General features: G+C 37.9%; 1 protein-coding gene across 2 annotated transcripts in view; it reads left to right on the top strand.

Annotated features, from left to right (window-relative positions):
- Nucleotides 1-7,360, top strand: part of LOC124621916 (N-acetylglucosamine-6-phosphate deacetylase) — a 111,210-nt gene extending 103,850 nt beyond the window's left edge. For both annotated transcript variants that reach the window (XM_047147421.1, XM_047147420.1), the window contains 2 exons: nt 6,807-7,045; nt 7,145-7,360. In XM_047147421.1, coding sequence (XP_047003377.1) covers nt 6,807-7,027 — 221 coding nt within the window. In that variant the 3' untranslated portion in view covers nt 7,028-7,045; nt 7,145-7,360. The remainder of the gene's footprint in view (nt 1-6,806; nt 7,046-7,144) is intronic.
- The last annotated feature ends 7,415 nt before the right edge of the window (nt 7,361-14,775 follow it).

The following is a 14,775-nucleotide window of genomic DNA, read 5'->3' as shown; positions in this document are numbered from 1 at the left end:
TAATTCTACTGCTTCTTTAGCAGCAGCTTTCATAGAAGCAACAGCAACAGATTTGACACATTCACCAATTACTTCTGTGTACTTACTTGATCTGGTTGGTGGGTTTGGCAAGTTCAGCGTTGCACATAATACTTCAGCTGCAGTCAATCCTTTCCCAATGCACCTCATTCCATACAGGAATCTAACATTGCTCTCAAACAAGTCATTCTTGCATTTTTCAGAAGTCCAAAATGATGTCGAGAGCCTGCAAACTTCGCACTGAATATCAAGTTTGTTAGCCAGTCCAGTCCTTGCCGATGAGTCCTCAGAGATGCCAATTTGCCCATGACACAGCATCTTGCAAAACTTATCCCAACACACTCAAATCTAAAAGAACATAACCTAAACTATTTTGATCTTTGCCAATAAATAAATCCTCAACCAAAATGAAAATTGAAAGTTGCATCCCTGGTGGTCTTTTTGTCAGAAGTGAGAGCTGCTTTTGAGGTTGTCTTAGGCTCTGAGAAATTTTCGACAATGTTAATACCGTTGACTGGTGTTGAAGTGTCCAGATCATTTTTCTCCTAAATCGGGGAATGTACATAAAGAGCTTTCTTGCTTTCCATCACAACAAATAATGTCTTACAATTTGTAATAGCTATACATACTGACTGAAAGTTTTCGGTTGATCATGAATTGAGATTGCAGGATACAACATTAATTCTTTAAGTACTTGAAATACTTATGCATTTGCTTACCTGTACTAGCTTAAGCATTAATTCCATGATCCCTTTTTTCTGCCACTAATAGTACCCATTTTATTCTTCCAAGTCCACCATAAAATGCTGCTCCTAACATAAAGACATACAGCCCTTTGCTATTTGCACATGATCAACAATTCATATGATAATATAGAAGTAATGTATCACTGAGAGGTAAACTATCATAAAAGCCAATATGATAAGGGGTGTGGTGGACTAAATTCAGCTCAGTTGTCATTTGATCTCTTACCATTGCATATCGCTGAGCTCTGCTTGTACATACTATGATATTACATTGCTGAATTTCTCTTCTGTGGAATATACACATATAACAGTTTACCTCTAAAAAAAGTATGATTTAAACAAGCCACATGTGATAATGACCTCAAAATCATCATTTTTGCACTTACAATAGTTTACCTCTGTGATCCAGATTTGATAAGTGCTATATGCCAAGATGTTGATCAAGTTGTTTATTTACTATCAAGTTAGCTCATCAACTTTTAGTATCTGCTCAGTTGGCAGATAATTTAATCTTTTTCAGTGATTTTCTCAAATGTCGCAGTTTCGGCATCCTGTTTACTAATTGTTAGGAACTATAGGAATGCATGCAGCTAAGTAGGCTCTTAACATTTTTCTTTCCATTTATATTCTTATTTCAAAAAGTAAAGTTTTCAATGAGTGCACACGGTATTGATTTATCAAATTTGAGCAATATATTATTCTCTTTAGCCAACTACCAAACAGTAAGTCATATTCACACTTATTGTTGTGCTGCAAATAATTTACTGGGAACAGCTGAGTAAAATTGAGACACCTTCCACTGCTAACACAACAGGCTGTGGAAACGAGCCAGTTGGGGCCGACTAGGTGAAGTTACATCAGGGGCTACCGACTGATGTGATAAGAACTTCCCCAATGTGTCAAGACAGTTACCACATGCTACGGCCAGACAAAGGGACCATATGCATAATAGGATTGATTCAGTAGAAAGGCAAAGCCTCTTGGTGTGGGTGACGAGATTGCTTCATGTCCAAGCCATTGTTCTGTTATGACTTAGATGACAAAAACCGATACATTAGCAACACAGTGATGGGCCAAGCTCATATAAATACTCCTCATTTCTAGACAGAGGCACTGCACTCTACCAGCCACCAGGTCGGAGGGAGAACCTGTGATGATCCGTGAGTGTATGTGGATCCACCTTTCTCCACCTCTGGACTCTGCTACTGTGGACTTTGTGTCCTCCATCCAGCAAGCCATCTAGTGGCCTACAGTTTGATCAAAGTGCAATGCAGCCACTCAGCCACTTTCACTTATGTGGGCCAACTCCTTCCTACCTGCCTCTACTCATTTTGGCAGACACTGCTGCTACTGTGAGCCAATTCATGAGCCATTTCATTCAAGCTGGATCCACAGCCTGATTCTGCATGCCCCACCCCATGCTGCCCACGACTGCCGAGTTGCTACCATCGGCACTGCTCTGGCCAATCAATCGCTGCATGGCATTGGGCTGCCGGCTGACAGCCACACCTCTTTGCACACCTCCTATTGCTTGTGTCCAGAGGACGATGGCCTGTCTGAATATCATCCTAATTGTTGTACTTGACAAACAAGAAATGAATGTTACAACAGTGATGTTTTCATGGCGATATGTCAAATGACTACCGGGCTATCCATTCATCATTCCAGTGCAATCCTGCCAAAGTAGAGGTCACACTAACAGCCTCTAAATTATTTGTACTTACCCATTTCAATCAAAACTATACTTCTGCAACCTCATATCATTCTGCTTGTAGGATCAAACTTTAGAGATTGTATGGACATTTAATGCTTGAGGCACAGCTTTTTTAGGTGAACATTTTCTAACATTCCTCTTATTGCATAGAAATGTTTATTTTCCTGCCATGTAAAATATGAATTAAAACTTCAGCTTTCAGTAATGGAGTCTTGACATCAAGATGATGGGACAGGAAGAAAATAGTCATTTTTAGATTTTAGATTCAACATAAATTGGAAAGGAAACTTAATCACTGTATATACTCTCAAACCGATGTGTATAAACTTGTGTCTGAGTCTACAAGGCTTTCAGTATCTGGGCAAGAATGGGATTGGTGTTACATTTTGATATACATAGAGCAATAAAAGTTTCTGTTAAAGACAAACCAGATTTCAAAACTAGACATTTACTGAATGTATTTTAAAACACTGAGTACGATAAATAAGATGTTAAGTTACCACTCACCATAAAAGACATCTTAGTCTTTCAGTATGCACAAATTAATAATCTACCTGCAGCTCTTATTTCTTTCTGCAGGCTATATTTAGCAAAATAGACAGAACCCTATACAGACATGATTAGACCTGATATCTACCCCCTTCAAAAAATTAAAAAGATGTGTGCTCTGTTAAAGGTTGTCTCACCCTCAGAGGTCCTGTAATTTATAATATGCCACTCGAGTACGGCAACAGTTGTACTATACAGCCCCTACTTACTATGCCAGACTGTTGAGTGTGTTTATAGTTCTACACTAACATAAAAATTTGAAAAAGTTTGTGGTTTCCATGCACAGCCTTCCAGACAAAAATTAAAGTTACCTTAGATAACATCAACATTTTGCCCCACTATCGTCTTATTGGAGTACTGTTTACAGGGAGGCTGCTTCATCATCTCAGTACACTCTGTGGCACATGTAAGGATCTATTCCTGGTGAAGGGCTTCTGATTATATCTAGAACAAAAGTGGGGCATTTTTAGCATCCCACCATGATAGACATTTTTGGAAGCCCTTTGAATGGTGTTTTCATATTTGTTGCATTGTAAACTGATAAGACTACTTCCATTGCTGGAGGTATATCACTGCGATAGCCTAGAAACCATACTGATTTCATGGTCACGTGGTCAGCCATTCATCCCACTGAGTGTTATTCATTAGCCACATTCCATCCTTACCTGTACTTAGTGGGACCTCACCTTGCCTGACAACTTCTGCTGATACTTCACTGACAGTTGCCATAGAGCAACACTAGTTCACTGTTTGTAGTCTGTTGGAATGTCACCACCTGCACTTTGAGCAGGCAGTGTTTCTTTAATCTGGTTCAAATTGTAGTCTGTCTCAGCATGAAGGAAATTAATGTATCTTAAATACAGTTCCATTGATTATCTTCACTCATTTCACTTCTTAAAGACAAATATTTATTTGTCTATATATTTCTTCTGTTACAATTGGCATTAATTGTGGAGTTTTATCCCCATTCCAGTTCTTGCTCCCAACTTTTGACTTCCTTTTGTTTATTTAGAAGCCAAAGGTTTCGTAAAATATTATATCTTTGCTAGTCAGTAATTCCTAAGATATTTTTTGTTGCCAACTGTAAGTAATGATCAGATTGGTAGAATCTTGTATGGTGCCCATATTATATGAAAGTTGGCAAATTGAGTTTTCCTCAACAGGCCTTCTTTGGTAAGGCCAAAGCATTTTTTACTAGTTGCTTACAAACTTCATGAATTCCTAAGAGACGCAGCCCTAATCATCACTAAGATTGTAATTACTAATGGAAATAAAAATATGCCTAAGCATAAACATATATTTTTGAATATCATAAAATATGAGAATTTTTAGATGATGTGGGGCCAACTTCATTTCAGCTGAACACATTTGAGATTTGGGGGGGGGGGGGGGGCGGCTAACAATCATTGACATGCTGAGGGTAACATGAAACAGACAGTCATTGAATGCCATAAAATTTCATTTGTATATACCATACTAAATAGTTGAATGAACTAGAGAATATGAGCATAAAAAGAAATGTTTCAATAAAATTTTGTTTATGGAAATGTAGTCTCAATATTTTAGCTTTGAAATTGCTTGGTGCATTTATGTAACTAAAGTTTTTCCTTCTGGGTTATTATTTATGTTTTGTGAATTATTTTTGTGTGTTACTGTCAGAACCAATGAAGAGCTAAAGACTCTCAGGGAGTAATGAAGGGCACTATTGCATTTTATAAATATCTTTTTTGAACTGTAACATACAGTAAAATACAAATATTAGTGCATGTCTTGTGAGCTAATACATTTTTTAGAGTGAATGTCTTTTGAACAACAAACTTCTTCCATAACCACAACAGTATATGTGTTCATCATTATCATACCAATAACTCTTACTATAACAACAAAAACAATCGCCCAGAACTGCGCGTCAGGGGAGGCTTACCAGACAAGAAGGGGAGAGAATCTCATCCGATGCCGTCCCTAACAATCAGTCTTTCATTCTCATCCCATCCGGTAAGTCTCCTCTGACCCACAGTTCTGGAAGACTTTCTCGAAATCTGCCTCTTCTCCTAGACCTCTCCAGTCCTTTTCCTTCATCCCTCTTCCTTCCCCTTCAACCCATGTGCCTGAAGAAGAAGCTACTGGCTCTGAAGGTTTACCTAATTATAACATTCTTTTATGTGTGTGTTCTGCCGCCGCTTGGTGAGTAGATTCTTTTATCCATCCTAACTCTTACTATGTTCACAGAAAACACCTCTGTGGACACACAATCAATTTGTGAGCTAGACTTTTTGAATTATGTCTTTTCAAATATTTCCTTCTTAAATTAATGCATTTTTCATTTCAAAATTAATCTTTTATGTTAAAATTTGGTTACTTAACAGGCTTGTTAATGAACTTGTGCTTTTGTTACCAAAATGTATATCATTCTACGTCATCTCTCGCACGTAGTTGTTTCCTTACAAGCTGGTGTAATGAATCATGGATCGGTTTTAACATGCCATTTAGGTGAATAAATTCAGTGTTTGAGCCTTCTTCTGCCTGAATTTGCATGTACATGAGGTTGGGAACTTAAGCGTAATTATTGAAATCAGTGAAATCATTAAACTTCTATGAACAAACTTTTCCATGCAAGGAATTTGGAAAAGCTAAAATCCGAGTTTGTGAGGTCAAAGATACAGATATTGTATTTTATTTTCAGATATTGTACTGGTTTGTGGGTGAATTATATAATAATTTATCTGCAAAATTGTGTGTTAGAACCAAATTAAGGCTATACTTGTTCCATAAAAACACGGGAGAACTGCCGGATATCAGTAACTTCCTGCCACGATATTTCGGCGCAGAGTCTTCTGGCCATCATCAGGTGAATGCCACTGTAGTAGTACTACTACAGAGTCTTCTGGCCATCATCAGGTGAATGCCACTGTAGTAGTACTACTACAGTGGCATTCATCTGAAGATGGCCAGAAGACTCTGCGCCGAAATATCGTGGCAGGAGTACTACTACAGTGGCATTCACCTGAAGATGGCCAGAAGACTCTGCGCCGAAATATCGTGGCAGGAAGTTACTGATATCCGGCAGTTCTCCCGTGTTTTTATGGAACATTCAGTACGCCGGGAAAGCTTTAAACATCACATCAAGGCTATACTTTATCAATAGAATCTTCTTTTATTAGGTGTTCTGTGTGCCTTCAAAGAATCTTATCTTTAATTCTTATTTATAACATTAGGTCATGATTGAGAGACGAGGCAAATAAGTGGAATTGTTATTGGAACATGTGGAGAGAGGAGTGTAGTAATTGATACTGCAGTATGCTCTAAAAGTTTAGGGATCCCAGACAAGTTTGAGGCAAATAATAGTGCAGTTGTACATGAACAAAAATGAAATGATGTACTAAAATTTGTGTGACATATGTGGAGACTTCGTACCTTGTTATCAAATTTCATCTTGTCACTAAACATTGTGAATTAAGATCCTGGACTCACATTTGGGAGGTGTGAGGTAAAAGCCACAAGAACAAAGTAAATACTAGGATGGTGCCTTTGAAACTGTCTTTGTGATAGCCTGTCTCCTCCTCCACCACCACCACCACCCACTCCCAACACCTAGTTCAATCTCTGCAGGATACTAAACGTAAAGCTTCCTCCTTGTTCTGCTGTGTCTCTCTGGATGAGGAGTTCTTGATCACTGCCCCAAAAATTGCCCCCCCCCCCCCCCCCCCTCTTCTGATGATGACGGATCTTGTGAAATTTATAGAATTAAGTCAGTAACTGAAAAACACTTTTTTTAACAGCATGCAGTATAGTGGAAGCCCTAGAAGCTGCAACATTGCACCCAGCAAAAGCACTGGGCATTGACCAGACAAAAGGGAGTCTTCACTTTGGAGCAGATGCTGATTTTATTTTTCTGGGAAAAGATATGGATTTGTGGTCAACATGGATCAGTGGAGAATGCGTCTACCAAGCTGAAGGCAAGACGGAGGCTGCTTGTTTTTGTAAAGTAAAGAGAAAGTGATTTTAAAAAGGAGATAAGGTAATAGTATGATACTTCATCTAATATTTTTCTTGACACTGTCTGAGAAATTTACCTTTTGTGGTGAAAGCTCTTTTTATATATTTCATTTTCTTTAAGACTACAAGAGATGCTGGTGAAAGACCTCTGTGAAGCATATCTCATTTCAGCGCAGCCACAACTATATCATGAAATGGGAAACAGAAGAAGTGCACATTTGTTACTTGAAACAGCTAATGTAAGAATAGTTTCTCATCATAATATATTCTTATTTGTTGGTAATTGCATAAAAATAAGTTGTTCATTCATTGAATAAATATATTTCTATACAAATAACAGTTTTTTAAAATTTCTTTACATGGAAATTTAGATACACTCAAAGCTCAACTACTACACATGCAAGAGCTAAGTGAAGGTTATCATACAGCCACAGCAGACATGAACTATTTATTTAGTCCCTTATTTATTTATTTTCCTCCTCCTCCTCCTCCTCCTCACCCGCCCCCTCCTTGATATATTACCCTTTTCTGATCTTTTTAAAGTTATACACAAGCAGTTGCACTCAGATCTTATTATAGTGTAAGTGCATCAAAAAAATTTGTCCTAATGATGAAATGGGGTTATGTGCTCACTTGTGACACTATTTGTTTGGGAGAAGGATAGGATTTTGCCAAGGGTACACATCATCATTTATTATGTTCCATACCAATCTAATAAGCCATATCTCTCTCTCTCTCTCTCTCTCTCTCTAAGCCATATATATATATATATATATATATATATATATATAAAAACAAAGATGATGTGACTTACCAAATGAAAGTGCTGGCAGGTCGACAGACACACAAACAAACACAAACATACACACAAAATTCAAGCTTTCGCAACAAACTGTTGCCTCATCAGGAAAGAGGGAAGGAGAGGGAAAGACGAAAGGAAGTGGGTTTTAAGGGGGAGGGTAAGGAGTCATTCCAATCCCGGGAGCGGAAAGACTTACCTTAGGGGGAAAAAAGGACGGGTATACACTCGCACACACACACATATCCATCCACACATATACTTGTGTCTGTATATGTGTGGATGGATATGTGTGTGTGTGCGAGTGTATACCCGTCCTTTTTTCCCCCTAAGGTAAGTCTTTCCGCTCCCGGGATTGGAATGACTCCTTACCCTCCCCCTTAAAACCCACTTCCTTTCGTCTTTCCCTCTCCTTCCCTCTTTCCTGATGAGGCAACAGTTTGTTGCGAAAGCTTGAATTTTGTGTGTATGTTTGTGTTTGTTTGTGTGTCTGTCGACCTGCCAGCACTTTCATTTGGTAAGTCACATCATCTTTGTTTTTAGATATATATTTCCTATGTGGAATGTTTCCCTCTATTATAACTATATATATATATATATATATATATATATATATATATATATATATATATATATATATAAAAAAAAATCACACACACATACACACACACACACACACACACACACACACACACACACACACGGGGGTTACTTTGGAGGGGACAAAGTTGATATTGCACGAGGTGTGATCAAAAAGTAATCAGAATTTTTTTTAATTTTGTGGGCTTAAGACATACAGTTTTCAAAAACATTTTTCATCCTGTTGGTACAAACATTTCTGATGTATGTTTGCAGTTTCAGCTGTTTTGAATGGTTAATTTATTATTGACAGTTGAAAAGATTATAAATGTTTTTGTGTGCTTGATGAATTCTTACTTTAAAAAATGGTGGATCAAAGAATTTGCATTAAATTTTGCTTCAAAAATGGAATAAAGTGCAGCACCATATTTGAAGTGTTGACTGTGGATTTTAGCGAATCTGCTATGAGTAAGACAAGAGTTTGCGAGTGGTGTAAACAATTCGAAGGGGGTGAAGAGGATATCGAAAACGACGACTGCCCTGGACACCCTAGCACATCAATTGCTGATGACAATGTGGAACAAGCAAAGAAAATGGTCCTGGAAAATCACTGAAATACCATCAGAGAGGTTGCTGATGATGTCAGCATATCCTTTGGCTCATGCCAAGTTTTTTCTGGTGTTCTGGGCATGAAATGTGTAGGAGTAAAGTTTGTTCTGAAATTGTTGGATTCCAACCAAACATGACAATGTGTGTACATTGCTCAGGAATTTCTGTATAAAGTCAACAGTGATCTTGAACTTCTAAAGAAGATTATAACAGCTAACGAAACAAGGGTACTATGTCTAAACCAAGGCCCATTTGTCCCAATGGAGACTGCCTGAAGCCCCAAAATCGAAAACAGTTTGACAAGTTCGATCACGTTGTGAAAGTTCTTCTCACTGCTTTCTGTGATTACAGTGGTATAGTGCACCATGATATCGTGCCTTATGGTCTTACGGTCACTAAGGAATACTACATGGAAGTTATGTGCTGTCTGTGTGAAGCAGTTCAGAGAAAACAACCAAAATTGCGGCAAAACCACTCAAGGAATTTGCCTCATTGTAATGCTCACAGCTCAATTCTTGTTCATGATTTTCTGTCAAAAAACAAAACTGTTATGTTGCCTTGGACACCATATTTTCCATACATGGTTCCCTGCCACTTCTTTCGATTTCCGAGGCTGAAAAGCACCATCATTTTGTCACCATTGATGAGATACAGACAGAATTACTGAAGGAGTTGGTCACCATAATGAAAAGTGATTTCCAGAAATGCTTCCAAAATTCGTCTAAGAGTGCACTTCTAAATAATTTGAGGCATACCTTACATACATACATACCTTACAATACAAGAAGAGAAATTTGTTAACATCGAGTATAGATTTAAGTGTCAGGAAGTCATTGCTGAAAGTATTTGTATGGAGTGTAGCCATGTATGGAAGTGGAACATGGACGATAAATAGTTTGGACAAGAAGAGAATAGGAGCATTCAAAATGTGATGCTATAGAAGACTGCTGAAGATTAGATGGGTAGATCACATAACTAATGAGGAAGTATTGAATAGGATTGGGGAGAAGAGAAGTTTGTGGCACAACTTGACCAGAAGAAGGGATCGGATGGTAGGACATGTTCTGAGGCATCAAGGGATCACCAATTTAGTATTGGAGGGCAGCGTGGAGGGTAAAAATCGTAGAGGGAGACCAAGAGATGAATACACTAAGCAGATTCAGAAGGATGAAGGTTGCAGTAGGTACTGGGAGATGAAAAAGCTTGCACAGGATAGAGTAGCATGGAGAGCTGCATCAAACCAGTCTCAGGACTGAAGACCACAACAACAACACAACCTTACAATTATGACAAGTTGTGGTTCATCTTGGATAGCTGTTGACTTGTCCAAAGCCAAATGCATTGCTGGGTAGTCACTTATCTTTGCAAGATGCTTTCAGTATCATCACTAATAATGTGTCTAGGAAAGGGTGTTTGGTAAACAAGTTTTTATAGAATGTAATTTTTGTGGTCTACAATAGAAACAACTTGTGCCATATTGCTCTTTACAAACTCCCTCTCTGTTTGAGGATTCTTTGATTTTTCAATATTAAAAGCCAAGACACAGCTTCAATTGTTAAACCTGCTTCCCTGGTAGATGTGGTCATAACCTTACCCTGCCCTTCAAGTTTTTCCTTCAACGATGACAGTTTAGTTTTCCTTAACTGTGAACCAGCAAGAAAGTCTCTTACTGGAACCACTTTGGTTAATGTCATGATGGGGTCTGAGATTACTGCCCTTGTACTGTGTCAATGTCATTTGACAAAAAAGACACATTGGTTTGTCGTTCCTTTCTACAAAACGAATTGTTCATTCCACTCCTTAGAAACATTCTGTTCTCTTTCATATTTTTGCTTCTTAGATAACATGGTAACTGTTAGGACACCAGAAATAATCACTTGTTTACGTAAACAGTATTATTGCAGGAGAAAAGTGATCACATTATTAGCTACAAATGTGACTGGCTATTGACTGCGGTACCTCCATCCAGCACGGTGCAGCACTGCCAAATCGACAAAAAGGTTTCACAGTTATCAGTTTGAGGAAGGAGTTTCGTTTGTATTACATAAATATGTATCATTATTTGCCTTTTAAAATTTTAAATGTTTATTATTTTTATTTTTTATTTATTTATATACTTGGTTTCAAGAGCTACACACATGTTGAAGCAAAAGCCACATGCAGCACGCTAACTTTGTTGTGACCACTTCTTGTCTATAGCATTAATTCAAAACTCATAGAACGCTGTTGTCTCCTCTCTTCACTCTGTGCAATGCTTACTCTGCCACTTCCCTCCAAGCTCCAGCTGAGGTCTAATTTGTTAACCAGATATAAAGCAAAGGGCAATACATGTATTTCTATCAATACTTGTCTTGTTTGATGTTGCCAGCTATGTTAGACATGTAGGACAAATTACAACAGATGAAAACCATGCATTTATGAAACATCTGTGTAAACCATTCCTCACTGACATGTATAAGATGGTCAGAACGGATTTCAGTGGGACAGAAAAAGATGTAACAGTGTACTCGACATCTTATTTCTGAAGCATGTGAAAATATACTAAAAGCCAATTGTTGTGTGATAAAATTCAGATAGCGAAATGAAAAGACCTTTACACTGCACTTAGGAAACGGAATAAATCGTATAAGAGCACAAAATATGCAGGACGGAGGAAATTAGTGACTGTCTAAAATTTTCAATTTGAGTCTTGGTAATCAGGAGACCAGTGGTGGGGACCATACTTACACAAATTATCACTAGCATGTGTAATGGGAAGATGGACTCAGGGAAACACACATATCCAACAAATCTTCATTTTGTGCTATGAAAAGCTTCCCAACTTGTACATGGGAAACAATTGTATCCAACTGCAGTGTGAGAGGGTAGTGTAGTATTAAGATTGTTGTGGATGTGGTGCCACATATACGAAGAAGTATGCACTAATAACTGTGTGAAGTAATGAAATACTTGTAAAGTGTTACTTGTTGATGGTTACTGACAGTCACCGAATCTGGTTACTAGCCGAGTAAATTGGAGTTTTGAACTAGGGTGCTCCTGCTGGTCGTCTACATCGCTTTCTTAGGAGACAACGTGGGGAAATTGATGGTGCTGTCAGTTGACAAAAGACAGGAGATACACATTGACACTGTGTCTCTTGCAGAGAACAAGTTCATTGAAGTTCATGTACTATTTTTGCAAAAGTGCTTTATCTGTAAATATTGTTACACTTGTAATCAGACAATAACATATTGTTCAGATATGTCAAAACAGAAATTGAATGTATGGCAATTTGTTCAAAGAATGGAGAACAGAAACATGTTACACGTGTCTTGTGTAGCAGTCTTATGTCACATGTGGAGGAGCATCTAAATCACAACAGTCATTTAGACCAAATAGGTTTTTATGATGATGACAGGGAGAGTCTAACGGGAACAGAGAGCAGATGTAAGGTCCCTCTACATAGGTGGGAGATCAGAACGACTTACTACCATTCACAGTAAATGTGATGGGTCTTATTTTGGTTTAGCCATAAAGTATGTTGTAACAATATGAGTCAAGATAGATGTAACAGAACTTGAATAGCGTATTTGCCTCTATTGGTTACGGTAGAGAGATCGATCTTTTGGTCCTGTCTGTATATTTATATATACTATTGCACGAATAAAGGCTGGGTGAGTGTAAAGCTATCGTTAAAAATGCACGCTGCGCGATTTGTTACAATTTGGTCGGCCGTAATAATAATATGCTTTTGAATACAATTAAAATATAATGGCAATACCTGTTTTGTGTTATTGGAAATAATATGTAGTAAATTAATGAGTAAGGTAGCCGATCCTATAAGAAGAGGTAAAATTGGGCATATTGAGGAGTTTTGCTTTACATCGACGAAGCCAATGATACAGCGTCATTTTTTTCTTTTACTCTTAGAAATAAACAAGTAAAGAAGTGCTAATTGTGCGTTGTGAAAAACTATAGGGGCGAGTTTTAAATAACTACAGTATATGATCAGAGTAACAAAAGGACAATTAGTTACACGAAATCGCGGATAGCGAAGTGTGGTCATTAAATTGAGTACACGTACAGGGCGGTCAATTCCGGGATAAATCTATATGCATCTCACGAGTTACGGGGAATTGAGACCCCCTTTTTTTTTAATTATTATTATTATATCGCGGAGAGCGGGCTCCAATTTATGAAAAGGAGAAAAACGTTAACTTTTATGTGAACTCTTAATAATAGCAGATCAGAGAGAAAAGTGTGTAATTGTCTTACGCCTAACAAACATTCGCGGAAGGCGGTGGCTAAACTAGAAGAGTCAATAACAAAATACTGTATCATTATCATTGACTGTTGGTGTCAAGCAACCAAAACTGTTTATCAAAGGGTTCCGATGGAACTTGGGAGTTATGGTTCAGGCACTCGCATATACTCCACATCAGGGTGCGAATGAGTGGTGAATGCGAAATAAAGCTGTGAACAAAGTTACGCTAAATAAAACAGAAGAAACAAGACAGTTTAGTCGTATCTGTTGTTATTCTATAAACTGTAACATTTCTTATCGTTGTACGAAGCCTTTATAGATGATCTTTATGATAATTTGCTTCGAAGGGATCTCGTTAAGAGTTAAGTTTTGGGGACCTGGTCAAGAGGGGGTAGTTCGTAGATCCTAACTACTGCAGCTATTCTGGAATCAGGTGCTACCGTGACCGTTATGTGTTGTCAATGACTTAAGGTTACCAAATCTGATGCTCTTAAGATTGACCCGCCTTTTCACTTCGTTTAACGGTGCCTCACGGCTACAATGACAATGCCAACGACGAAGGAAGATACAGTAGAATGTGTCATTTAGTAAGTATCAGAACCCTGTGCAGGGCAAAGATGAAATATAAACATGCCTGTACCAAAAGGAAATGTGCTTGAAAAGAAAGACAAACATATGTCTGTATTCTCATGTTTTCTTAAGATGATATCAAATTTTTCTTTCTTCATCTGTCTCCTCCTATCCGTGATTTTGGGTGGACATGTCATATGTGTGTATAAGGTTTTTACAATATATCTCCTGGAAAGGGAGGCAGTTTCATTCATTTCTAACTTCCTCATAGTAAAAATGATACTGGAGGCACTGCAGCCTGAAATCTGTGGATATAACAGCAACATCATTTATGAATTTATTATACTGCATTCTTGACCAGAACAATGGACAATACTTCTTTTTCTTCAAGAAAGAAGAGGTAAATATCACTCTGTTCAAAGGAGAGTTTATGTATTAATGAGTTTAGACTGTTTCAGTGGTAATCGTAGCGAGACTGTGGAGGTGCGAACTTAAGATGAGTGTATTGCTGCTGAGGAAAGTGTCCTCCAATCACACACCTTGAAATAATCCACATTTTGTGCATATCCATTACGGAGGCGGTATAACTGGTGACCGTAAAAAGGACAGTGCCAGGTATAGATAATTGAAGTAAAAATATATGAAACATGTATTAATTATCTTTTGTTTTCTTTGTAACATGAAACGAATAATATTGCCTAGAGAAACAGAGGAAGGATTACAAAAGAAGGATATGCATGGATGGAGAGTATAATTTGTATGGAAACAACAAGAGTAAGAAATTGTGAAACCCTTCGAGAAGATAGAAAAATTCTTACTTATAGCTTGCATGGCAGCACTTGGTAGCACCTCACTTGTACCTAACAGTAGTAGTACCTCCCATCTCCTATTCTAAAAACTGGAGCTGAGAATCAAAGTGCGACAACAATGAGTTGCAGTATATGTTCGCAAC

Source organism: Schistocerca americana, chromosome 7 (genome assembly GCF_021461395.2).
Source record: "Schistocerca americana isolate TAMUIC-IGC-003095 chromosome 7, iqSchAmer2.1, whole genome shotgun sequence".
Lineage (NCBI taxonomy): Eukaryota > Metazoa > Arthropoda > Insecta > Orthoptera > Acrididae > Schistocerca > Schistocerca americana.
The sequence above is the reverse complement of the archived record's forward strand: the minus strand, read 5'-3'. Positions and strand labels throughout refer to the sequence as shown.